This window comes from Falco biarmicus, chromosome 1 (assembly GCF_023638135.1).
Source record: "Falco biarmicus isolate bFalBia1 chromosome 1, bFalBia1.pri, whole genome shotgun sequence".
NCBI classification, from domain to species: domain Eukaryota; kingdom Metazoa; phylum Chordata; class Aves; order Falconiformes; family Falconidae; genus Falco; species Falco biarmicus.
This window is the reverse complement of record NC_079288.1, coordinates 26,532,590-26,558,138: the sequence shown is the minus strand read 5'-3', so window position 1 is coordinate 26,558,138 and position 25,549 is coordinate 26,532,590. Positions and strand designations below refer to the sequence as shown.

Sequence of the window (25,549 nt, the reverse complement as noted above, 5' to 3'; positions counted from 1 at the left end):
GGGCAGGGCCTCAGGCCCAGGCCGCGCAGAGCAGCACGGCCGTAGCGTGGCCGCCTCCCGGGCCCCGGCCCCGCGCTCTCGGCCCGGCCCGGCCCCGGCCGCCCCTCCGCGGCCGCAGTGGTACGGCCCGGCAGATCCGGGCCGCCCCCGGGCGCCGCCTCCCCGCTGGCGGGCCGCGCAGCGCCAGGTAAGGCCGGGCCCTCCCGCTGCACCCCTCGCCGAGCCGGGGGCGGCTGCGGCGCCGCCTCCGCCGGGGGCCGGGGCACCGCCGGGGCACCGCCGGGGAGCGCCTCCCCCGCAGAGGGGCTCAGCCGCTGCCGGGCCGCCGGGCCAGGCCCGCCGGGGCCTCCGCTGCCTGCGGGGCAGTGCAGCAGGGCTTCTCCTCTGCGCTCGGGCGACACACCTCCGCTCGGGAGGCCGAAGCCGCGGTGGGAGGCCCGGGGCCCGCCGCGGGGGCCGAGGGCCGACCGGGGGGTGAGGGGCCGGGGGAGGCCGCGGGGTCGCCCGCGGGAGGCGGCAGGCGGGTGGGGGCGTGAGGCCGGGGCTCGGGTGCCCGGCGTGCCCCAGGGCCCCACTGTGGCGGCCCGTGGGTGCCGTGAGGCAGGGCCGGGTCCGCTGGCGCCGGGCGGGCTTGTCCTGGGGGGCTCCCCCGCATCTTCCTGAAGTTTTAGCGGCAGAACGCCTGCAGGCTGCGTGGGGATGGGCTGCTCAGCTTCCCTCTGAACTTGTAGAAGATGTATTGAATATTTATGCCTTGTTCGCCTTTTACAAGTTGCTCGGGAGTTGACAGGCCCTTCTTCACCCATTTTTTTTGTTTGTTTCTGGCTTTTCCATTATTCAGCGTTAATCATCTTTATCTCCTTCCTTTGTACATTGTCATTTTTGTGTTGGGGGAAGCAGCACTGCACGCAGGAGCTGAGATGCTGTGTCATTAATTTATATGGTGGCATAATGAAGTTTTCTCTCCTTTTCCCAGTAGATCTCTTTGCCTTTTTGTCTTGGCACGGGGTTCTACTAAAACATTGTTTGATGGCCTTCTGTAATCTCTCAGTGTCATGAGGCCCTCTTCACCATTTGTGTCTTTGCAACATCAGTACTTGGAGAGCAGGGTTCCTGCTGCCTCCTCGCTTTAGTCCTCTCACTTTTACTAGCTGTTTACTCGAGAGAAAACCTCCCCCCTCATCCTGTTGTGGCTCAGTGTCTGCAGGAGCCTTTCAGGACACTGTAGCTGCATGTTTTCAGAGCACCCAAGCAGATTGTACCTACTGAATCTCCCTCACCCATTTGAATGCTGACACCTTAAGAAAACTCTTTATAGATCTGTGAGTGGGGTCCGTCCCGTTCCCGTGTCCTGTCCCCCCCCAGATATGTTTATTTAGCGGGTTTTTAAGTGTCTGATGTTTGCTGTGATTTCTAGAATTTTGTCTGGAACATCTGTCAGGTTTTCACAGGTCTCCACTGGAGTACTCTTAAAACTTGACATTTGGCATCTTCCAGTTATTTCATATTAAGGCAGTGTCAGGGGAGTGACACACTGTATGTCTTGATTCAGTTACTGCTGAAGTGAGAGATTCAGTTCATGCCGAAGGGTTTTTTTTGAACCCATGGGTTAATGTCCAATCCTGGTGATTTGTTGCTGTGCATTTTGGTGGCCTCCGCAGTTATTATAGGCAGTTTAGTTTCAGAGAGATCCTCAGCTCTGGTTTGAGGCTAATTCAGGATTTCTGGCCTGCTGGCCACACACAGACACACACACACAGACACCCCCCCCCCCCCCCCCCACCCCATCATCCCATCTCATCCCAGCCCACCCCTAGCTCCTCTGTGATGATGAGGGATGCACAGACTTTTTTTTTTTTCTCTCCCCTCTGCCCTTGTCTTCCTTGAGCAACCCTTTCATAACTTTATTTTCAACTGATTACGGTCTTTCTCACTGATTCAGGAGAGCCTGTCCTCGTTGTGAAAAGATTTTCCAGGTGACAAACAGCAACAAGGCTAAGCCCGACAGCGGTAGTGTCAAGAGGGAGCAAGAAGGCTGTCGGCAGTCTTTTAGCTGAGACCTGTAGCGCAGAACACCCCAGCCTCAACAGGCAGTATTCATATAGGTGCAGAGGTGCCATGCCGAGGATGAAGTCAGCTCTTGGGGCAGTAACCACAGTTACTGTAATTGACAGAAATTACTTCGCTTTTCTGTCCTGTTCCTCAGCACAGTGCATCAGGGCAGTATTCCCCAGCTTTCAAAGAACTTCCTCAGAGTATAAAGAGCAAGCTTTGCCTCTAAATGTCCTTGGAAAATGCCATTTCTCTGTTCTTCTTCTGGTTTCTCTACTTCTTTATTTAGGGTTTTGGGGTGATGCACATCTCTGTAATGACAAATCATAATTTAGCGGGGAGTTCATTCCTTGGCTGGCTTCAACAGCCTCCTGTTCGCCAGTGCTTGTCCTCACTGCCCCTTTGGTTATGTTGGTGCAACTTATGTTGAGCAGCGGGACGTGACGGATCTGAGTTAAAAATAACCTGGCAAACCTGGCCTTCCTCCCCCCTTGTTCTGAAACCTGCATCAGTTTTCTGGTCCAGCTCTGCCTGACACTGCAGAGCTGCCCTGGCACAGCTGAGGGAATGGGCCATGGTTAGGTGGAAAACCCTGTAGCGATTCTTTTGGGGCAGGATTGTGATAGTGTGTTCTGGATGCCAAGGGCAGAGCATTCTAAAAAGTCTATAACATATTGAATTTATTGTGTTGTGTGCTTTAAATCTTACGGTCATTTGCCAGAGTGCAGGTACTTTGTGTCTGTTTTATGTTCGGCTTTAGCTGGTACAGCCTGGGGGTGTTGACCAGTTGTACAGCCCCATCCTGCTCTCTCAGCAGGATCTCTGCCAGTGTCAGTGCACCCCAGGTGGATGGCACTGGGGGTGGAAAGCAGCTGTTCTACAGGGGTTTTTAACTGTATGGTTGAACAGATTCCTTGCCCCTGGCTCATTTGAGCATCTTCCAGTCCCTGCTGTGAACAATTGGACTTGATGATCTTAAAGGTCTTTTCCAACCTAAACGATTCTATGATTCTATTCTATAAATGAGGTGGCACAGCTCCAGGTCACAGCTCTCTTTGTGATCTGTGCCAGTCTTGTTTATCAGTTAATACAGTGATGAGTCTGGGTTCTGCATAAAAGTAACAGTATATGAGCATGAGGCTGGGGACACGTCTTTGTTCTCAGGTGGAAATTAGGTCCGTGTGGGCAAATCTATAATTTTGTAGTAATTTTTGTAAGTTGTCTGTTATTAGGAATATCATTTTGTTTAGCTTTTTGCTGGGAACTGATCACAAACAAGCAAATTTGTCTTGCTTATCTATTTGCAAGAGAATGTGACTTGTGAAGCATAGTGCATGGTATTTGTGCAGTGAGTATCTAACCTTAACTGGCATCCACTATCATTCCTTGGGACCTAATTTCATTAAGGTTGACTAAAATGCAACATTTCCAGTTTGCAAGGAAGCATAATTTTGGAGGGAGGTGTGAAATACAGATTTGAAACTTAGTATGTGCCAGGTGGTTTAAAAAAACTCCAAAAATCTCAGAAATATTTATGCTTGGATATTTCACAGTTAAATAGTGGTTTCACTGCATGTATGAAAGCTCCCAAGGGCTGGGGCTGATAAGGTACTGTGGCTTGAGTGGAAGATCTCAAGATTTCTGGCCGCTGGTTGGTGCTCAGACTGCCAGACTCCAGAGTGAACCTTACTCCATGGGTTGTATGGAATAAGGTTCACATGGGAGGTGGTTTCAGAATTTTTCTTGTAGCAGAAAATGTGAAAACCTTGGTAGCCAAGGCTTGAGAGTTCCTGGCTTTCAGCAGTGGAACTGTGGATATAGATGTAGTTAATACCTGTGGCTTTCAAGCCTAAAATGGGTGTAAGAAATCACATTTTAGGTATAATGCTTAGACACTGTCCTAATGACTGACTCTAAAGGGAGCTCAGACTTAGTAATGTAGGTCCCTCAGCACTGTAGGTGTTCAGAAGTGGAATTTCTCATTTCACTTTGATGAGAGGTCAACTGAAAGTTAATGGCTGAGGTGGAGTCACAAAATCCTACTGCTTGCTCACTGTACAGATTGGCTTTGATGATCATAAAGATGTTCTGTCCGTAAAATCTATTTATCAAAAATAATTTTAAATTCAGTGTTGAAAACATCAAAGCCTTCTTTCTTCTGTTTACCTCAGGCCTTGCCCTGCTGTCAGGGATTACTCTAGGCAGACAGTGTCAAATCAAGTATCAGCTGAGAGTGAAAATTCAGAGGATTAAAGGTGTGTTTGTCTGTAGCCCAAACTGAAAGGCATTTTGATAGAAACTTACGTACAAACATGTACAGAACTGTCTTCTTTCATCTGCTTTGGTGGTGGCACATAAGCCATAGCACATCTGCTGCTGTTTTAGTCCTCCTCAGCTACTGGCTGAGGTGGGATGCTCCATTTCTTGATAGGTCTTTTCTGCACTTCCCTGCCTTTAGATTCTGACATCTTCACTGATCTCTACTTTCTGCTCATGATGAGGGTTGTGTTCTCCCTTTTGACCATCTTCCATCACTTTTTTCTTGCTTTGGAGAGTGCCATGAGAGGTGTTGCTGATGCCTCTCATTGAAACCTTAGATGAGGGAACTCAGATCTGAAAGCTTTCTAGAGCCCACTGTTGCGTGTGGGTGGTTTAGTCAAGCTGGAGTGATTGGCACTGGGCTCCAGAAGACTCCCAGCACAGGTCTCTGGTGACTGAGAGATCCCTGGCATGGTGTTCACCTTTTTTCATGTCCAGTGCCACAGTTAGGAGATCAGGGGTTTTTATGAGGAGCGTTGCTCTCCCAGGCGTGCTGCCATGAGAGCCTCTTGTCCCTCGGTGTGCAGGGTGTGCTCTGTAGTCTTGGCTGTCTCTGAGCTCTCTGGCATCTTGTTTGCTTTCCAGGTGGAACCAGGTGTGCAGCCGCTGGGACCTGCCTCTGAAGGACATGAAAATTTCCCTCCCAAAAATGCAGTAAGAGACCACAAGAGCAGCCAACAGATACAACAGCTGGTGAGTTATGAACCTGGTTTTGGGTGAAGCAGTGCTATACTTTTCCTCGGTTTTCTCACCTGTGCAATCCAGGTGGGGATTTTGGGGACTGAAGTCTTTTTAGGTGCAGCTGCTCTGCAAAAGTGGGAAGCTTAGGGGAATTGGTGAGAAAACACAGGCTGTCTGCGTGGACAGCATTGCTGGGTGACGGCTCCAGGTATTGGTTTTGTGGGAGAATATGTCACATGAAAATGAGAGGGAAACATGCCAGTAGATTCTGTGCAGTGTTTCGTTTAGTCTTATTTAAACTGGCAACAGATATGACTGAACTGGGACAGATGTCGTGTGAGGAATATGTCCCTTGTGAATTATTCCAGCAAACTAGGACAGTTCAGAGTGAAGTTTAGCAGTTCTTAATCTATCTGAGGAACCAAGAGTGGTAGGGAGTAACTGCAGATAAAGGTACATTACTAGAGGATGTCTGCTCTCTGTTAGATGTCATTTGGATTAGAATAGGAGTTAAGACAGCACAGCTAGTGTTTCAAGCTGAATATTTTGCACAGCTCTGTCTTTTTGTCCCATGCTTCCTGTCTGCCATACTATTCTATACAAATAGGAACAGTCTGCACATATGGGAAACAGAAAACTGTTTCCAGAGCATGAAAGGCTTGGGGAAGAGAGGAATAGCTGTTTCACTTGAAATGTTTTTTGCTTTTCATTACCTTTTTTTAAAAAAAAAAAACTCCCTTGGTTTCTATATTGTTTCTGTTTGTCACAAAGAGATTTTCTTAAGAAAATAAAAATAGCTAATACAGCTTTGAGTCTGAGAAGCTGGGCTTGAATTTCTTATGCATTGTAAGAATGGGGACTTGCTGATCTACTTGTGCTTGTTTCATGCAGGAATTTGAACTCAAGAAAAAGCGCAAAAAATGTGAAAACCTTGAGCATGAAGTGAGGAAAAAGCATAAAAGATGCAAAGAACTGGTAAGTGTTCATTTTGCTTACTGTTGTGAGCATAATGGTAGGAGAGGAGCTAGGTTATTGCATGCCTTTCTTGGATTCTCTTCAGTTTATCTTAACAAGGAATCACCAATCTTTCTCTTAATTTGAACAGTGTCACAGATTTTGGGCTCCAGCCCTTGAGACTGGAATTGTTTATTTAGTCTTTCAGCCAGCTTTGGGTTGAATGTAACTACAAAAATCACTGGATGAAACTCTGTAGCCTTTGCTAGCTTAAGGAGATGCTTGCCATTTTTGCACGCACTCTAGAAAAGTATTGAAAGATTTCTGTATCTTGAGGTGGTAATGACACAAACCCATGGTCATTTTCTTATGCTTCGTGTTTGTTGCATGAGATCTTGCCTCTTTAATTTCATGGGGGTTTTGAAAGTCATGTCACAGCATCTGGATTTCCCCCTTCTGTTTCTACTTTGCTGAGCAGCACTGGTGACATTAGTGACTATGTCAATGTACAGTTTCACCCAGGAGTGCTTACCTTCTGAATAAATGTTTTATTTCTTGCTCCAGTCTCCATTCAGGTCAGTTCTAATGCATAGCTCAGACATAAGCAGTTCATAGTGCATAGCTCAGCCTCATGGTCTGGGTTAGAATGGGATGTTTAAGGAATAAGTTGGTCATTGTATATTGTTAGTAGCTTTTCAAGGGCAAATAGGGACCAATTCACCTTGAAGTACTGGGACTTAGACTTAGAAGAGGAGATTAGCTCTTGGAACAGCCAGAAAATATTTGATGATCTGTAAAATGCTGGGATGAGGAAGTGTCTGTGTCTACGTGGAGTCATGTGATCATGCAACTATTAAATTCCTGTAATGCTGTACAAAGTTGCTTTAGACAGACTGGACCTGACAAATTCAGTCAGTGTCTCCCGATGTCCATGGTCTCCTGCCTGCTCAGAGTCAGTATTCTCTGAGGCAGAGTGAGAGCTGGCTCTTGTTGCTTGCTTAACTCCAGACGGAATTCTGGTTTCAGAGTCAGTTGTTTAAAACTCTCAAGTTTGCAGCCTAGATGTCTCTCTAGCATCATTCTTCCAAATAATTTTTATTCCTTGAACTAACAGTGAAACTTGAATTGGTGGTGGTGGAGATGGAGTTCTAGACAGCGATATGTAAATAATGTAACACTGGAGCTATCAAGTCGACAAAGAAATGTCTTTCTCATTCTGGGCTTTGAGCTTATGTTAATGGAAAAAGAAACTTAAGATATTGTCTGGCACAGGGATGATAGCTGTTTGAGCAGTGCTGCACGCTGCTGCCTTCCACTCCTCAAGCAGCATCCTGTCAGCATCTTGTACCATCAGTCAACAGGAGCAGCTCCACTCTGCAGAATAACTGGGGGAGTTAGGCTGAGGGCCTTGGTGTAGTAATGCCTGCTCTTCCTGGACAGGAGATCCAGCTGCAGGAGGTACAAAGTGAAAATGCACGACTGGCTGAAGAGAACTTGCAGCTGAATGAGAAGGCTGAATGGGCAGGACAGGTAAAAAGCAGTATCTTTGTTTATCACATGACATTAGCTTCTGTAATGTTTTGCTGAGAACAACTTTTTAGGACACCAGTTTTCAAGTTGCTCGTTGAGCGATGCTTGTGTACCCATCTGTGTACCTCTCTGGCCTGTGTACCCCATGGTCACTGCAAGCAGAGCAGTTAACTGCCCTGTTTTTATTACAGAGTTTCCCAAGACTTGAGCAAGGTGCTTTGTCCTTACTTAAGTTTGTACTTGGTTTACTTGTGCTAACTTGTTACGGAATTCATAACAAAAGACGGACAGTGGTTGGTGGGGAGCAGTGTGCTCTGGTCAGAGTGGCCATAGAGCAGAACCCATCACCACAAGTGGTGCAGGTGTATAGTATATTCGAAAGTCCTCAGTCACCTCTGGCATTTTTTTGTCGTCCTCAAAGAGGGCTTTTGGTGGCTGATGATGGGGTAGGGGAGAAAGCCACCCCTGCAATTCAGAGCTGCCCTTGCTAGATGGAAAACACAAAAGCTTCAGGTCTCGGGAAAAAGTCAGGATACTTGCGTTCTTCAGTTTGCAGAGTGGATTTCAGGGGAGTGTGGCTGCACCTTGGAGGGTTGCATTCTAGGAACACATTGTGGTGTGGAAGAGTGGTGGAAGAGTTGGTACTCCAACGAAGATCCTCCATGAGTTTCTGTTCCCAACTCCTCTGGACAAATACAGGTTTAGACAAGAGTTAGAAAGTTACCTGTCTGTTCCATATGTCAATGTTGTCACCATGCATAAGGCTTCCCATCTATCTAATAACTTTTAGTTCTGAGTGGAAATGTTTGTCTTTGCTTGATAGTTTGCATTGCTAATAGTCGTGAAGCCATAGTACACTCTAGAAGCAAAATATGTTGCTGGAATTTCCTGTAGTAAGTGGAGGAAGTAAACATGATTTCAACAGGCTACTGCACTTTCTCTACTGTTCTCTGTGTTTAATCCTACCACTTAGGATTAAAAAAACTTGTAGACCTAGACCTTTGTGCTTTTTTTGAATCTTCTCACTATGTAGCCTGTTCATACCCCAGTCCTTTCCTCCTTGTAAATGGGGAGGGGAGATGTGACTTGTGGGAGGAGCAGTATGTACAAATGGTGTTCAGCACATTGAAGATTGATACAAATGTTCATGTACTTGTTCTGAGTGAAAGCCAGAGGGAGAGGAGATCCATGATTTTGGTATCATTACAAGTAGAAAACAGGTCTGCAAAACAGCCTACTGAGATACAGAAATAAATTTGTCCTCCATTATTTATACAGGGGATACCTGTGGCTCCTTGTGCTAATTGAAAATCCTTTCTCCTCAGGTTGAATCTGAGAATGCTGACCTGAAATTGCAGGTTGTTTTGGTTACTAAGGAGCGAGATTCAGTAATTCAGACGAATCAAGGACTCCAAACCAAGCTGGAGAATCTAGAGCAGGTCCTGAAGGTCAGTAGGATTCACATGGCTGGAAGGATTGTGCAGACACTTTGTGCGGCTTTTGGATGGCACGTGTTGTCTCTTTGCTTTTTTTGTCCATTCTTTTGTCTTTGTTCTTCTGTTGGGGATTCTGCTTCTGCAGGATCCTGGACCATGGCCTCCCAAAGTGGGCAGAGGCGCTTTAGAAAGGCTGCTTCAGGGATTTGGGTGGAAGGGGAATTAGGTGGCCATCACTGATTTAGGGATTTTCTTTGACTGTGTTGCTCTGGCTTTTGGTAAGAGTTTCTTAGTTTTTGCTCTGTTGAATGACATGAAATACAGGCCATATTTTGACTTCATGGCTGATGATAGGACACAGGACAGTATTTCAGTAATGTCACCCTTCACTGTCTGTGAATTGTTCTGCAGCACATGAGAAATGTGGCTGAGCGAAGGCAGCAGCTGGAAGTCGAGCACAAGGAAGCACTGCTAGTCCTGCAGGAGAAGCAAGAGGAAGTCAGACGGTTGCAGCAGGTTTGCAGTGTGTGAGAGAATGGATGTTTCGCTCTCTGAATCCTGTGGAAACTGATGTGATTCTTTGTCCTGGTTTTGGCTGGGATAAGTTTTCTGCTTAGTAGGTGGTACAATGCTGTGTTTTCGATTTAGTGTGAGAATCATGTTGATTACACACTGATGTTTCAGTTGTTGCTAAGTAGTGGTTACTTCAAATCAAGGACTTCTCAAGTTTCCCATGCTCTGCCAGCAAGCAGGTGCACAAGAAGCCGGGAGGGAGCATAACCTTGTTTCCTTGGAAGTGTAGTGTATGGAGGAGGTATACGTGAGCTTACAGGATAAAGTAAACCAGGGAAGAGTGTCTCTGCCTCTAGGCAAACTCTGGTACCTGAGCAAAGTGAAAGGCTTTTCTCATGAATGGCAGTTCTGATCTTGCACTGCTCTTTGTTCAAAGACCAAAGATGCTTTCAGAGTGTATGTGTTGTAAACCTGTAATGGTCTATCAAGGTGGTGGTGATAGCAGAAGTGAACTTAAGTAGGCCGCTTTCTTATTTGCTCTGCTTATTTCTTCTTAGGCGCAGGCAGAGGCAAAAAGAGAACATGAAGGAGCAGTACAACTTCTAGAGGTAAGACAGAAGAAAACAAGATTGATTAGTTGCTTCAGATTTGGTATCTTTTGTTCTTAATGTCAGCTTTCTTGATGCCCTGGTTTTTTTTTGCTTCTTGAGCAAAACGCTTTAATGTCTTGATTAGATGCAACATATTGCTGCTGTAAACAAGTATTGGTTGTGCTTGCAGAGTAGTTTCTGGGATCAAAGTTTTAGGGGTTTAAATCCTGGCCTGCTCAGTCCTTGGACAGGTTACTTTGTTCAGATTGTGCCCAGAAACTCTTCGAGGGATGTGTTAAGTAACCAATCTCAGATCTGCCTGCTCCGTTTTCCAGGATTGTGTGCAGGCAGAAAGAATACTTGCATCCGTGTGATCTGAAATCTCTGTTGTGTGTACGTGCTCTGTGCTTTTTATTAGGGAAAAAAAAGGAGAAATGTGGCCTTTGCTGGAGCATAATAAGTGGTGAAGTTTGAGGCAGCTCCCTTGTCCCATTTGCTGGGCTGGCATCAGCTGTGCACATGCTCTGACACCCACACAGAGTATGCTTTGCTGTGGTGGCAGACAGCTTAATGGTGATGCAGCAGATGTGATGAGCACTGTTTTAGTTTTGGATGTGCTTTATCTTGGTGTTTATCAGGATGAGTTTGGAGAAAACCTTGGCTGTGGATTCCTGGAGCTGCAAAGGCAGAGCACCCAACCCTGGAACTTAATGTGGTGATGTAGTAGCTGCCAGGAAGTTGTGTTAGGTGTTATGGCAAATAGGGCAGCTTCTGCTCTCTCAGTCCACTGAGGTTCTCTGAATACTAAACCATCTGAGACCAAGCAGAATGCCTCGCTGTACAGCACCTGGACAGTGAGATCTCGTGCTAATGAGGCCGTGTGAGGCCGTGGCCCCGTCTGTAGTGGTGACTTAAAATCAGAGGTGTCAGTCTGAATTGCCTGTGTCCACTGCTGTGCAGCAGCTCTGTGGCTGTTAGGAGCCCAGGAGAGTGAAGTGAGGTGGTAAGTGTCCTTGACAGAGGAGATTGCTCCATGGCTGCAAATAACATCTCCTTTGAAGGGGGCCTGATCTGTATCTGAACTGTAGAGCCCAAGAGTGCTGGGCTTCTACTGAATGGGGTTGAAGTTGTTGCAGGCGGGGTGAATATCGTGGGGAAGTGACGTTAATTATTACCCTGTTGCCGTGTCCTTTCTGGGACATCTGCTTTCAGCTGCAGAGAGGTTCAGAGCTGATACGGGTGCTGCTCTTATGTCAGTTGGTGTTTAGCTGGCTTCTTAGCAGCCTTTAAGGAAAGGGAGGTTTGATGATTGCCAAAGGCTTCCTGAGCTAATCCACTGAAGGATTGGAGAAGCTGCTAAGGTTTATATTAAACATCTACCTGTGTAAAGGAAGAAAGGAACAGTCATTTTGTTCTGTGTTGAGAGGCCAGTCATGTTCTTGTGCAAGGGCCTCATCAGTTAAATATTCTTGCTTTCATGTTACTGGTACAGAGATGTTGTAAGTCAATGACACCAGGTGGACTGAAGAAAAAGAAATTGTCATTAAAAGCTAGTTTAATGTGGAGCAACAGTTATTTAAATGCCTTAACTATAATCACAGTCATTCCAGAACATCAGCGTAGGGCAAAATTAGGGGTTTGGGGCGCTTACATTGCGTATTGTCATTTTTACATATGTTTGGATTGCTTTTTGATGTAGTATTAATGAAAAATGAGTGTGGTCTGTTTTTCTGTTGGAAGAGTTCAGTCACATGGTTGTCGTAAGTAGAGTCTCCCTCCTTGGAAATGTTCAAAACTCAACGAGACAAAGCTCTCTGCAACCTGCTGTAGCTGACTCTGCTGTGAGCTGAGGGAGTTGACCTAGGGGATCTCCAGAGCTGCCTTCCAGCCTCGGCTGTTCTGTAGTTGTGTGATAAGGCAGTGATGGCGGTAAGTAGAGGTATGGGATGGTTTCTGTGTGCAGAAATACCATGGATAGAAGGATTGTCTCAGCTTAGAAAAGAAACCTCGAGGGTATAGTCATGGGAATGGAGGAGTTCAGTAGTGGTTACAAAGTTCGTGAGACAAGATTCTCAACTGCCTTTTGCACTGCAGAGATGCAAAGGGCACCAGCCTGATTTGAGGAATACAGTATAGAATTTTATTGGGAAATACGGTGAACGGAAACTTTGCCTGTTTTCCCTGACGTAGGAGCAGGGTGCGTGACTGAGCAGGCTGTTAGCTGCTTGAAATCATGTCAAAGCCAGGTTCTGAGTTGTGCCTTGATTCTTAGAACTCCTTGGTCTCAGACCTGGGGAAAGTTCTGGACACAAGGTGTCCATTCCATTGATTTTATGGGTGGTTGCAATGTGCTGGGAAAAGAGGGCTTGAAATTTGGTGCTGGCACTCAAAGCATATTGTGATTTGCAGGACCTCAAAAAGTGCGCGGTTGTCTTACACATGCATTTGGTATGCGGGATTTGGCTTTTGTTTAGCAAGCAGATGCTGGTGGGAATCTCAGTATGGAACAAGGCAAACACTGTAAGTCGGTGAGAAAACAATTTCATTCAAACTGAGGGCTGGGTTATCTTTGGCAGATTGTTGATATTTGGCTAGTGTAACTGCTGATGTGGTTTTATATCTTTTTGCTTTTCTTGCTACCAGAGTACTTTGGATTGCATGCAGGTACTGCTATAATCCTGTCAAACAGGACATTTTTCTCCTCTGTCCTGACTTTGACAGTTGCTTGATGTTCTTGTTTTAACTATACTCTGGAAAAGATTGCAAGAGTGTCACCTCCAAGAAAGAAATGTAATTAAAGGAGCTACCACCTATGAGTTTGATGGAGCAGCTGCTTTTCTGTTTAAACGCTTTGCTTTCTTGACCAATTAGAATTAGGAGCTTTATTTTTTTGGCATTTCCAGATTTATACAATTGTCCAACTGTGCACTTTCTCCATGTGTTGCATAAATTTAAAGGTCTTTTGGGAACTACTTGCAGTCCAAGAGTGAAGACTTTCCTTCAAAACCCAAAAGCAGTGGTAGTTAGCATTGCAAATGAAAGTGAAAGAAAAAGACAGGTCCTGCTGGCTTTGTAATTGGTTGGAAGATGGGAAGTTGAGATTGTGAATAATAGTTTTCACAGAAGAGGCAGTAACTGATGAAGTTATAGTCTGGGAGTTGTGCTAGCCAGCCTATTCACAAATGATTTGGGAGTGGTGAGGTTTGTAGCTGATAGAAAACTGCTTTCAGCAGTCACCTTCAGATCTGACTGCAGAGAGCTGTGAGAAGATCTCATGAGCAACAGGGAGATTAAATGACAGGTAACACTGACTGTGCACATGGAGGAGAAGCAGCCATTCCTAAATGTGCACAGTGGTGGGCTCTGACTTACCTGTTGTGACAGAAAATGCAATGTTTGAGGTAGGGTGATTTTTTTAAAATGTCAGCCTAATTCACAAGTCTGGTCAAAAAGGCAAGTACAGTGTTTGGAACTTTTAGGAAGGGAATTGGGAACAGCTCAAGGACATTACTGGGGTATGCCCACATCCTGTAGAAGTAGCACCCACATCTATGTGGAGTTACAGATGTTCCTTTAATCCCTTTGGTGTTAGCCCTTCTTTGAGCAGGAGTTTGGACTGTAGGTCTGTAGAGTTCCCTCTATCAAAATGGTGATTCTCTGATCTCAAAAACATACAGCAGAAGATATGGAGAAGGGTAACAAGGGACATCTGGATGAAGGAGTGTCATCTGTAGGAGAAGTGTAATAGCACAGCCCAGAAGGAGAGTGTCTTAAGAGGACAGGGCTGAGCTGATGGTGGTTGGGTTTAGCTTGGTGTGGAAAATGAGAGTAAGTTCCTGAACTGATTGTTAAACTGACCCCACCAGGCTCTGCTCCCTGCTCTTGCAGCCTCTTCTGGTAATCATGGTACTCAGTCTCGGCTGGTGTGAGGGTCCTTTCTTTCCTCCTTTTGGGTTGGGCATAGACACAGAAGTCTCCTACCTCTTCTGTGTCTGGGGCTTGATTCCTGCTGGTTCCCTGAAGCTCCTGGCTGTGTCCTTAGGCTCCTCTTCCTTATCCCCCCATCTCCTAGAACTTCCCTGAAAACTTGCTGCTTACTCAGCTGTGTGTGAACCTCTGCAAGTAGTCCACAGAAGTGCGCTTTGTGTGTGATGTGGTAGTAATATTTAAGAGATGTTTGTACGTTGTTTTGAATAACACAAGATCTAAAAGACACCTGACCAATTAGGTATCTCAGAATTAAACTGTGGATTACCTAGGCTGTTTACTTGGCCACCAGTATAAATGGATTTAAACTGTGATTAATACATTTACAGAACCAAGGAACTATTAGGATGCTATTAGTGCTATTAAACACAATATTCCAGATGCATCTACTGGCTCAGGTCTCCAGACAATATAGGAAAACCCTCTGTGGTCCTGCAGTTGTTCTGTAACCTGTCTCTTGTCATAGGCCGTGTCCCAGGGTGGGACTGGGGACAGATGTTGGTCTAGAGAAAACCCTACTTCGACCCAGTGCAACTGTTCATGGTTTCTTTTCTTTATTAAGATGTTATGCATAGGGGAGAAGCATTTATGCAAAAAATCTTACCTGTAAGTAAATTCAAACACTCATGATTGCAGAGGGACTCTGTACAACATGACTTAGTGAACAAGGAGTTGGCTTTGAGTGGAAAATGCAGACACTTCTGGAAGTTGCTCATGGCATCTGATACTGTCTTTCAGTTCAGCGGCAGTTACTTCTTGCCAGATTTCAGAGGCTTCCCTTAAAGACCTAGAGCACCTAGCTAGTTGTGAAGGAAATAGGTGATAAACTGACATGTTCGAAACAGACCTGTCACAATAAAATAAAAATGCATGCACCCATGTAAGTTAGGGAGTGGGCTAGAAGGATATTGTGGTACTCTGAGACCAGAAAGAAAGCTTTTTCCAGGTTAGATGTGTTATTTTTAGAGCTCCCTAAAAATCAGACTTGTTGTCTTACTTAATATTTCAAGGCATGATTTATTTTTTGATTTGGAAGAAGAAAAAGACACTTCAAATGCTTTTTGTAGAATGGAAAATTTTGAAGAGCACAATGCAGTCATCTATTTTGTTGCATCTTACCTACACAAAATGATGAGATGAGTGACTGCAAAGCCTGGTGTGATCTCAGCCTAAAGAGAAAAAAGGGTACAACTGTCAACTCTTGCAAGGCAGAGTCTGCACCTCAACCAGATGCACTAGTGCCTAATTAAATATTGTCTGCATTAACTCAGTTGAAGAACTGATTAGGTGATATATTCCTATCCAGCCCTAATGTTTTTTGTTTACTCATTACCTGAAGTGCATGAGCAGGGCCTACACAGGATACCTGTCTAAGAAGGCAGAGTAAGGTGTTGCATGGTGGAAGAGTGAGAAGAGGGAAGGAAGCAGTTGCCTTCTCCTGGGAATTGGTGTGCCTACAACTAGGGAGTATGTGGGGATGTGCAAGGACAGCCAGGACTCGGTAATATTTTGGAAGGGGAAGATGCAGAGATGGTAGAAAGAGAATACTGGAAAATACAAGTGGTTCTCTATTACGAATGTGTCCCTCCTTTTCCATAGTATTTCTTCTCTAAGGCTTTCCTGCATCTCATCTTGCTGAGATGTAGCTTTCTTGTACTCAGCATGCATTTTCCTGGAGCGTCATCCCTGTGGGACCTGGTGGCAAAGTGTGTGGGCTGCCTGCATCAAAGAAGTGTTCTGCAGCATGGACCAGGGTGCCAGTACTCTCTGCCCTTCCTAGCCCCTGGAGGAGCTGAGATCTGGAGGGACAATCAGGAGTCCTGCCCAGAATGGTGAGGAGGCCAGGCCAGGGTAGGGTTTTGAGAGCCTCGGGAGTGATGGACCAAATGGAGCACTGGGAGAGCAATTCCTTTGGAGGTGTGATTTTAATGCTCCAATAAGCAAGCAAAGCTTTTCAATCTTTTTTCTTTTCAAGGCTTATTTATCTTTGACTTATCTCATCTGGTCTTGTGCAGGACTTGGATAGGATATTGAAGTTCAGACCCAGAATTTCAGGGGTAATGCCTAGTTGAACTTGCAGTCAAGGTCCTCATAGATGATGAGGCTCGGGTTTTCAAAGATGGTTTAGGTGTGGAGCTGACGGCTCCTAATGACCATTCCTGGGCATGGCACACCTTTAGCTTCCTGGGAATCCGAGACCCACTGAAAAGACATGGCAAAGGGAAATGCTGTTTGGAGCCTCTGTGGTGGTTTTGGTATGAGTTTTTCCCTCATCTTGTGTCTCTCCCGTCAGGCCCGAGTGAAAGATCTAGAAGACCAGTGCCGCAGCCAAACAGAGCAGTTCAGCCTCCTGTCTCAAGAACTCAAAGAGTTCCGGCTTCAAACAGGAAAAATCGACCTTCTCACCTCTACACTGGTGACTTCTGAGCTTCCTCTTGCCCTCTGCAGCTCTACCCCACAGCCCCACTGGGAGAAGGGTAATTACTGGAGATGCCCGCAAGTGTTTTGACAAATGAGTTGTTACTTGTGTAAATGGAAAGGTGTAAAGAAAATAATTCAAATGTTCAGTTAATTTTTGAGACCTCTGTCTCTCTTGTGGTTCATTTTGTAGTCATAAAGAGAACTTGGCATTTGTCTGACCAAAGAGAGCCCGGGGTGTCCAGTCTGTTGCGCTGTTAAATGAGTCACATTTTTAGAGACCTGAGCATTAAAGGGTGTTTGCGCATTGTGTTGCTCACTGCTGATCTTGTATTCTGCCTGTCGCTAAAAGTAATGGACAGATTATTTTATGGCAGAGTCAACTGTTCCTGGATTGCTTACTCACCAGAGTGCTAAGAAGGTTCAGAATGAAGAGACTGATGAGTTTGAGTCATCACAGCGGGCGCCTGATGCCACTGTTGGCTCCCCAGTTGCTGCTACCAGTTCTCAGAGACAAGCCAAGAAAGTGGAATCTCAGTCAAACTCTTCAAAATCAGAATCCATGCAGAACAGTCCAAAATCCTCCCCAACTCCAGAGGTCAGTATGGGAGCCCCCTCTGCGGCCTGTGCTTTCTAGCCACAAGGGAATAAATGCATTGCTGAGAGCACTGGTAAAGTTGCATTCATTCCCTCCTGGCTGCCTGGAAAAAGTGGGAAAAACAAGAGAAAAGCTGTAGGAAAAAATTGAAGGGGCCTTGCATGCCAGTGTCTGTAATACTCATTTGAACATAATTGCTGTGCTCCAGGAAGGAAACAACAGAGCAGACAGTGCTGGGGGCTTGGAGAAGGAGCAGTATGGAGAGGTCCATTGGTGGGAAGTGTGGGAAAGCTCCTGCTAAGCTTTCTTGTGACATCTCAGCTACTGCTAAAACACACAAAGGCTACAAACTGTTATTTTTAGCATGCTGAGGAACTGTGTCCAGTTTTTTTCTGGCCTTGATTTCAGATGGTTTTTGGCCTTGAGCTCTGTATGAGGGGCTCAAACTTCTTTGCATGCTTTTAGGTATTAAAATTTTACTTTGTGAAAGAAACCATAAAAAGATGCTCAGTTTGTGCTAGCAGAGGGACAAAATGAATAGACTTTGCTTGTTTGTGTCACCAAGATCTCATAGACAGTTGTTGCTTCTCCCCAGGAGCTCTTACATTGTACTGTAGGGTTCACTTACACAGTCTTTCGTACTCTCTGCTGTATATCACTTCATGTGACAGTTTAGGGTAAGGAAGTGTTGTGGGTGGGGCTGGCTGTGATGGCACGGGAAGCAACTTTTGCTCCTTTGGTCCACTGCTGTTTCCTGGGCATGCAAATCTTCAAGGCCACATGGAGTGCCTCATTGTACCTGTGGAGGACACTCAAGTCTTGAGCCACTGAGGCCAGGGCACGAAGGAAGGGATGCTGCTGTGGCAGGCAGCGCCTACCACTGTGTAAGAGCTCTGAGAAGCTGTCAGGTTCAGAGGCAAAGTGAATGTCACACCTGTGGAGGAACAAGTATGTGACTGCTATCAATTCTGTAGTGGGAAAAATTAATATTTTTTTGGTTCAAGAGAAAGCTTGGAAGCCACTGTGCCTCCATGGAGAGATAAGGCAAGTAGTGCTTATAGAGATCAGTGTGGTGTCCTTGGAAAAGAGCCAGTGTGTAGAGTGTTTGGCTTCAGCAACACATGGTTATGGGAACATTCCAGAGTGTTAGCCAGGCTACTAAAAGCTACTCCATTTGGGTCTGTCTTTGGGTGTTAACAGGGTGCAGGTGTTTGTTATCCTAGGACATGATGCAGGATTGCCTTACAAGGAGTACATTGCATTGAAAAAGTGCTCTGAACTCTTTCAGAGATTAAGTTTGGCAGTTCATATACTAGAAAACACCTACTTTGTATTCCGGTGCCTTCAATGGGTGTTCATCCTTGAGGTCTGCTTGAAAAAAGCAGCTTGAATTGGTTCATTGGCACCATTTCAAAGAAACACAAAGGAACTGCATTTCCTCAAGAAGTATGATTTTATTATATAACTCATTGCCACTGGATGTAAAATTCCAAAACGTCACTGGGATCAAAAAGACTGAGACAAATTTCTCAAAGATTCTTCTGCTAGTAGCCACCAAATGCATTCAGGGTGCAGCCTCCAGCTTAGGAAGTCTGTAAGCAGCCAATTGTTGGAAAGTGAGAGACAATATGAGGAAGAGGAGTTTCATGTTTGCCCTGTCTCTTGTATGCTTTCCTGCAGCATGTGCTACTGGATGTTATCAGAGCCAGCTGTTTGGTGGCCCTACCAGGTCCAACCAAAGCTCTACCTGGTGTTCTGAAAGTACATACACATTATATTGAAGTATTTACAGGTGCCGGAGGGGAACTGCCTGAACAAAAGCACTTAGAGACCTAGACGTCTAATAAAACTGTAAGGTCTCCTTTGTACAGGTTGCCATTTATGTTGCACACATGGACAGCTACCATTTAGAGGTAGCAAGAAATGAATATACTGAATTACGGATATGTAGGGTGGAAGACGCCTCTCCAAGCGTCTCTCCAATCTCCTACTCCAGTGGCCTATCACCAACACTAGATCAGTGTGGCCATGGCTTTGTCTAGCTGAGGCTCTCCACGAATGGAGATCCCCCACCTCAGTGGGAACCTGTCTCAAAGCTGCATCACGCACCTGGGCAAGGAGTTTTTCCTGGTGTTTGACTGGAACCTCTGAAGTTGCAGCTTGGAGGTGTTGCCTCTTATTACTACTTTTTCACCTTAAAAGTCATTCTGCCAGGTGGTCTTTAGCCTGGTGGCCAGACTGACACCGTACATGATCTTAGGGGACTTGTTCATCGGTGTTTGAACCCTTTGAGTGTTCCTTTACTCTGATTTGGGCCTTATCATATCCTTCATCTTCAATGTTTTTAGGTGGACACTGCAAGTGAAATGGAAGAACTGGATGTTGACAGTATCTCTCTAATGCCTGAGCCAGGCAGCCAAGGCCCTGCAAAGCTCCAGGTGTTCTTAGCTCGGTACAGGTACTGGATCATTTCTTGTGGTCTATGAGGTTACACTGTAGACTGGGAGGAAGAGAACTCAGATAATTCTGTGCTTGTGAGGAGCAGATCAAATGTGATCTGTGTCTTCCATGTCAGAGTCTTCGGCCCATAAGGTCTCGCTCAGCTCAGAGGGATAACATTGCTTTGGAATGTTGAAATCCCTTTTAAAGACTAAAGAGCAGGAGTTGGCAGTAGGTGCTTGCAAAGATAAAGGTTTTTCATGAGGCATTTCCCTGTGGTAGGCCCTCTGATGAGCTTGAGAATACTGGGGTAGGCGCATTAGAACTACCTGGAGGCCAAATCCTATCACCAGTGTATTTACCGTTTTCATGCTAAGTGAAGTTTTTGACTTGCTGTTCAAAACATGGAGTTACAGCACTGAGTGTTTTGTAACTTGTATCCTGAGGGCTGGATAATTGTAAGGAAAAAAAAAAAAGGGCTAGAAACCTTTTTTTTCACTCATGTAATGTTGTTCTTGCACGGATCAGCTCATTCTTTAGGGTTTTAAAGACAGGAATTCTGAGATTCTGTGCTGTGCTTGTCCATGACAGTCATATGGCAAGTAAAGTGTACCTTACAAGTTTTGGGCATTTTCAAAAATTTATTTTTGTTTTCAGTCAAAATTATCAAATGCATGAAATGTAGAGAGATATCTACATAAAATAGTTAAGGCTGCAGGCGAATTTCAGGGTTTCTGTTTTAGAAGTGCAGAGTCCTACAGCTTATCTACTTAGTACGCTCAGAAACACAGCAGGCACTCAGGTAATTCAAATCTTCTCTTAAACACTTTCTTGAGTCACTCTGATCTGTTCCTTCAGACATCACAAGATGTCAGTTCTGCTACTCAAAACCTTATTCCTAGCTGCTATTTGAACATGGAACAATATGTTATTAGTTATTTATGAAACTGTAAACTAAAGTATTGACCTTTGTCTGTGGAATTTGCCACTTGCAAAAAGTGGATGCAGTCCCAGTGAATTGTAAGCTGATCTAACATCACAGTTTGAATGTATTGCTGTGGAAGTTGCTATACAAAGTAAGTCTTCATATTGTAAATATTTCAGCTACAATCCTTTTGATGGGCCTAATGAAAATCCAGAGGCAGAGCTTCCACTGACTGCTGGCGAATATATTTACATCTATGGAGACATGGATGAAGATGGCTTCTTTGAAGGTGCGTTTTAGTAGAATGAAATGTGACCAAACTACTGTGGGAAGTTGATCTCTTAAAAAAAACAAGAGAGGAATTTAGTGAATCTTGACACTTCAAGATAAAGGTTTTCTACCCAAAGTTAGTTTGTTAGAGGCAAGAGCAGATTCTGTTGGAAAAGGGTTTATTTGTGTCATGATTAAATTGAGTCTAGAACATGAAATCCTGGTCTAGTGATTTCAGTGGAAATTTTGCCACTGCTTTTGGGAGAGCTCCAGGTTTCATCCCCACATGATTCCTCCCTAGCTGTGCCCTGGGCACCTTCTGCATATGGTCTGTTTCCCTCTTTCCAGTAACTTCATAGTGAGGCAGAGATTGTAAGCAGCTGATGGTCTTAACTACCTCTTGCTCTTTTGGCAGAGGAGGGTATAAAATAAGCAGTCCGAACTACAGTTGTTATGTCATTTGGTGTCATACAGTGTGTTTCACTTTTGGCACCTTTGAAAACACGATCCTGGTGGACTAATAGGCAGATGGAATTAAAACCAAGAACTGTGGACTGTAAATTTGTAATGAAGTTTCTTTGTGGACCTGGCTTACTTAATGGGATGAAGGAACCTTAATTTACTGAGGTGCTTTGCAAGAGCTGAGGCAAATGCATGCCATGTTGCACTGCTTGCTCTTTGACTCTTCTGGCTCTTTCTTTCTTTCTTTCTTTCTTTCTATTTCTAAGCTTCTCATGTATTTATTTGTTTGTTTATTGTTTAAAGAATAAAAGGTTATTCTTTACTAACGTGTTCTGCTTTCCCTGCTTTCAATTGATTTGCTGTAGGTAGAGGTGGAAAGGGGAAAGTAAGTGCAATGCCTACGCACTGCTGTTTTGACCGTGGTTTGACGGTTCTTGCACGTACCAAGAGTGCTGTGGTATCAGTCATCCCCATGGGTCCTTTTGGGACATCTTTGTTACGGAAGCTAGCATAACAAAGGAGAGAACTAAAACGGAAGGCCAGAGCTGAATACAGAGCTGGAAAGGTGGACTTTCTTGAGGAAGTACTACAAAACCCAAATCTGTATGGCTGGGAGAAGATGTTAAATCATCAATCTTCGTAGTTTGGGAAGGCTAGAAAAATACACTTAAGTTAGTAAAGGAGCTGTGATCAGGAAAAGTAGGATAATGAAGAAAGAAAACCCCTTAAGCTAATTACACAAAACAACTTTCTAGTTAGTTGGCTCTGGAATGTATGGAGTGGTGTGGCTCCTCACTGTGACCATTAGGATCTAACTAGGGAAGCCCTGTGAAATGCAGGAAACTTTGCCAGGAATAACCTCCCCGAGGTTGTTTTTTTTCATTCCTGACTGCAGCGCAGTTGTGACCTGGCGTAGACATTGTCACGTTGTCTTCACGGATGGGTTGGAAGGCTGAATGGTAGGTGCAGTGGTAACAGGTTTCCTGTTTTTTGTTTAGGGGAACTGATGGATGGCCGGCGGGGGCTAGTCCCCTCCAATTTTGTTGAGCGAGTTTCAGATGATGACCTCATGACGTTTCTGCCTTTGGAGCTGAATGATCTCACCCATAGTTCATACCAGGAGAAAAGTTTTGTCAGTGCAAGCACCAGCAGTGGAGATAAGAGTGATTTTTCCATTGAAGAGAGTAGCATCAGTCCATTGGCCAGTAGAGCAGAAGGAGACCAGGAGGAACGTGTTAGTCATACAGCAGTGCCTTACCCAAGAAAACTGACTTTGATCAAGCAGCTTGCCAGAAGCATAGTTGTAGGCTGGGAACCACCACTTTTGCCAGCTGGCTGCCCAGACATACAAAGCTACAACATCTATGTGGATGAAGAGCTACGTCAAAATGTGAAGAGTGGTTTTCAGACCAAAGCAGTGATTGAGAAGCTGGATTTAAAGACAAAGGCTTACCGTGTATCTGTGCAGACTGTGACAGAGCAAGGCAGTTCTGATAAACTGCGATGCACTTTCTTTGTGGGGCAAGATTTTTGTGTGGCACCAACTATGCTGAAAGTCAGAAGTGTCACTGCCACGTCAGCAGAGGTCATGTGGCTTCCCTGCAACAGCAATTACAACCACGCAGTGTATCTCAATGGGGAGGAATGTGACATAACAAAACCTGGGGTCTACTGGTACACCTTCCGCAACCTGCAGCCAAGCACTCAGTATGTTGCCAAGCTGGAGGCCCGGCCCTTGAAAACACCTTGGGAAGAGATCCCAGAGGGGCAGGAGCAGAACTCAGCTGTGATACACTTCACTACCCCACTAGCAGGTATCAGAGAAGTCATGCCCATGGCCACTGTGCATGGAGTGCTTGGAGCAGTGCGCTCTGTCATTACTTCGCTATGAAGCCTTGGGGTGAAGGGAAGCAAGGTTTATTAGGTCCTAAAGCCTGAGATGCTGTACTGTTTTGTCTTAATGTTTTTCTTCCTTTATTTTAAAAATTTATTATCTCTTTTGTTTTCATTTGCTCTGGGAAGACATCTTCTTTGCTGATTTGAACAGCATGCCTCTCAGGGCATGGAAGATCTGGTTTGCCATGACCTTGCTCTAAGGGTTGCTGCATCTTGGCCTCAGCTACTTTTGCAAAGTTCTGTTTTTTGTGCATTAAAGCTTTCACAGAACAAGAGCACCTTACTTTCTCTGGTTCTGTCTACCGTTTCCCAAGACTAGCCTAGCTATTCTAGTACAGTTCTGCAGTGGCAAGTCTGGTGTGGTAGCTTTCTCCTTGATTCTAACCAGAGTTTAGTTTAGCTTTATGCTGTTGTCAGGTAAGCAAGAGCAAAATCTGTTTGGTCTCTCACAGGCACACCTGATGCTCCTTTGGATGTCCAGGTAGAAGCTGGTCCCTCACCAGGTATCCTTGTTATCAGCTGGTTACCTGTCACTATTGATGCCGAAGGATCTTCCAATGGAGTCCGAGTCACCGGTTACGCTGTGTATGCGGATGGGCAGAAGGTATTGTGCTGACACTATGCCAGGCTGACGTCTGTGTAGGTGGGTGGCTGGAGGCTGGTGCAGGAAGCGTGCCAGGAGGAGGCAGTGACAGTCCTTGGCTTGGAAAGGAATGATATTAGAGAAGAAACAATGCTTGGGCTGTTTGTTTTGACTGAAGCACCCCAAAAAAAGAGTTCCATCCAGATTTTTGATGTGGTTTTGATATAAGTAAGCTAGGAAGGTTCCTGTGGCAGGACCCTTCACTAGGAAAACAGGACAATTAGTGTCAGCCTCCTCTGTCACACCCTAAGCACTAGCTTGATCCTTTGGAAACGACGAGCTCAATGAGCAGTAAGTCCATAGCACATGGAGAGAGTACAAGTACTCAACCTTGCCACCACTTGGGGCTTATCTCTGGACTATGGGTTCTCTAGCCATTTTTTAAATTAAGGACAGGCAAAGAGGGAAAAGAGGGAGGTATACAGACACCCCAGGGTCCTGTATGAATACTGGTAAAGAACCTCCAAAGATATTCTGTATTAAAAGTGGCCTGCAGTCTTCTGCATATAGGATGTTGTGCTATTGGCCGTGGGAGAGGCAAGCCACAACTGTTCAAAGGAGCACAGTGCAAACAGAGTGGTGCTGTGTTGGATGATTGCTCTTCTATTGTGGAAATGCTTTTTCGTTACATAGGTCAGAAAAGGAGGAGTCCGAGAAGGTAGGCAAAAGAGAGGCCAGAAAAAGGGATAGCTTTTTTTAAAGTGTAGGGAACAAGAAGAGTTAAAACCTGGTGTAGGAGGGAATAAAGTCATGTTTTATAGAATATTCAGTTTCTCAAATGTGGTAACAATTTACCTTTGCTGTTCATTCTTCCCTGATATTGTGCAGAAGGGTGAGAATTCTGTATGCCTGCTCTCCAGAGCTTTGGGGTCTTTCGTTAACTTTGTGTTCAGGAATTGTCATTCTCAGAAGGGCTGAGCCATGCACAGTAAATAATTACTCCCTATTTTTTTGCTTGCAGGCAATAGAAGTTACTTCTCCAACGGCTGGGAGTGTCCTGGTGGACTTGTCCCAGCTTCAGATGTTCCAGGTGTGCCGGGAGGTTTCTGTGAGAACGATGTCTCTGTATGGGGAGTCAGTGGATTCAGTTCCAGCCCAGATTTCCTCGGTCTTGCTGCAAGCCTCTCACCACTCTTCACCTTCAGATTGTGCTGTTTCTACCACTTTTACCTCTAGACTGCCCCGTGGAGAGCCCAGGGGCTCTCTGCCTGCACGCAGCCCACCCACACGCCAGACAGTTGCACTCCTGCATCGACAAAAAGTTCCTGCTGATAGCTCAGATGCCAAATTGACTGATCACTCCTCCAGCCATGACAGCTCAGTACGATCTCTGCCAGAGGAAGCCTCTTCACCGCCGCACCTCTCCTCTCCCAGTGCTTCCTTGGTGCAGGTTTTAGATGCTTCCCCACAAGGATCAGACACTGCACAAGACAAGAAATGCCTGACTGTGCCTCCTCAGCAAGCTGGCAGGACAGTGCTCCCCTGTGAGGGCACAGAGCCTGTCGCTTCAAGGGAAGCAGAATCGCAAGGCCTGGGTGAGGGGATGGAGGTGCAGGTAAGTGCTTACATCTCCTGCCCAGTACCAAATGTGCTGGGAAGGAGAATGGATCATTTTGGGGAATGGAAGAAAATGCTAGTGAGCATGTTTCTCTTTCTGTGACACACTGTTGCCTTTGGGTCATCATCCAGTGGTTGGCAAACCGGCAGGGAGTACTGTCTGCTGTTGTGTACCTGGAAAAGCAGATGAAGCTCTCCGCTTGATCTGCTTGCACACACATGTGATCAGGAATAGAGTCAGGAAGGCAAGAATTCATCAGAGAGAGAAGGTGAAAAGGA

The 25,549-nt window shown here is 45.4% G+C and overlaps 1 protein-coding gene across 6 annotated transcripts in view; it reads left to right on the top strand.

Moving 5' to 3' along the window:
• TSPOAP1 (TSPO associated protein 1) overlaps positions 1-25,549 on the top strand; it is a 70,584-nt gene that overhangs the window by 21,174 nt on the left and 23,861 nt on the right. For 5 of the 6 annotated variants that reach the window (XR_008819436.1, XM_056324614.1, XM_056324623.1 and 2 more), the window contains exons 6-19: positions 4,957-5,064; positions 5,944-6,027; positions 7,447-7,536; positions 8,862-8,984; positions 9,384-9,488; positions 10,043-10,093; positions 12,719-12,739; positions 16,356-16,539; positions 16,858-17,078; positions 19,427-19,536; positions 20,622-20,731; positions 22,173-22,988; positions 23,523-23,674; positions 24,675-25,268. Coding sequence is in view for 5 of the 6 variants with exons in the window: in XM_056324614.1 (XP_056180589.1) it covers positions 4,957-5,064; positions 5,944-6,027; positions 7,447-7,536; positions 8,862-8,984; positions 9,384-9,488; positions 10,043-10,093; positions 12,719-12,739; positions 16,356-16,539; positions 16,858-17,078; positions 19,427-19,536; positions 20,622-20,731; positions 22,173-22,988; positions 23,523-23,674; positions 24,675-25,268 (2,769 nt within the window). In the remaining variant the exon portion in view is untranslated. The remainder of the gene's footprint in view (positions 1-4,956; positions 5,065-5,943; positions 6,028-7,446; positions 7,537-8,861; positions 8,985-9,383; positions 9,489-10,042; positions 10,094-12,718; positions 12,740-16,355; positions 16,540-16,857; positions 17,079-19,426; positions 19,537-20,621; positions 20,732-22,172; positions 22,989-23,522; positions 23,675-24,674; positions 25,269-25,549) is intronic. The other variant, XM_056324632.1, reaches the window with a different exon arrangement.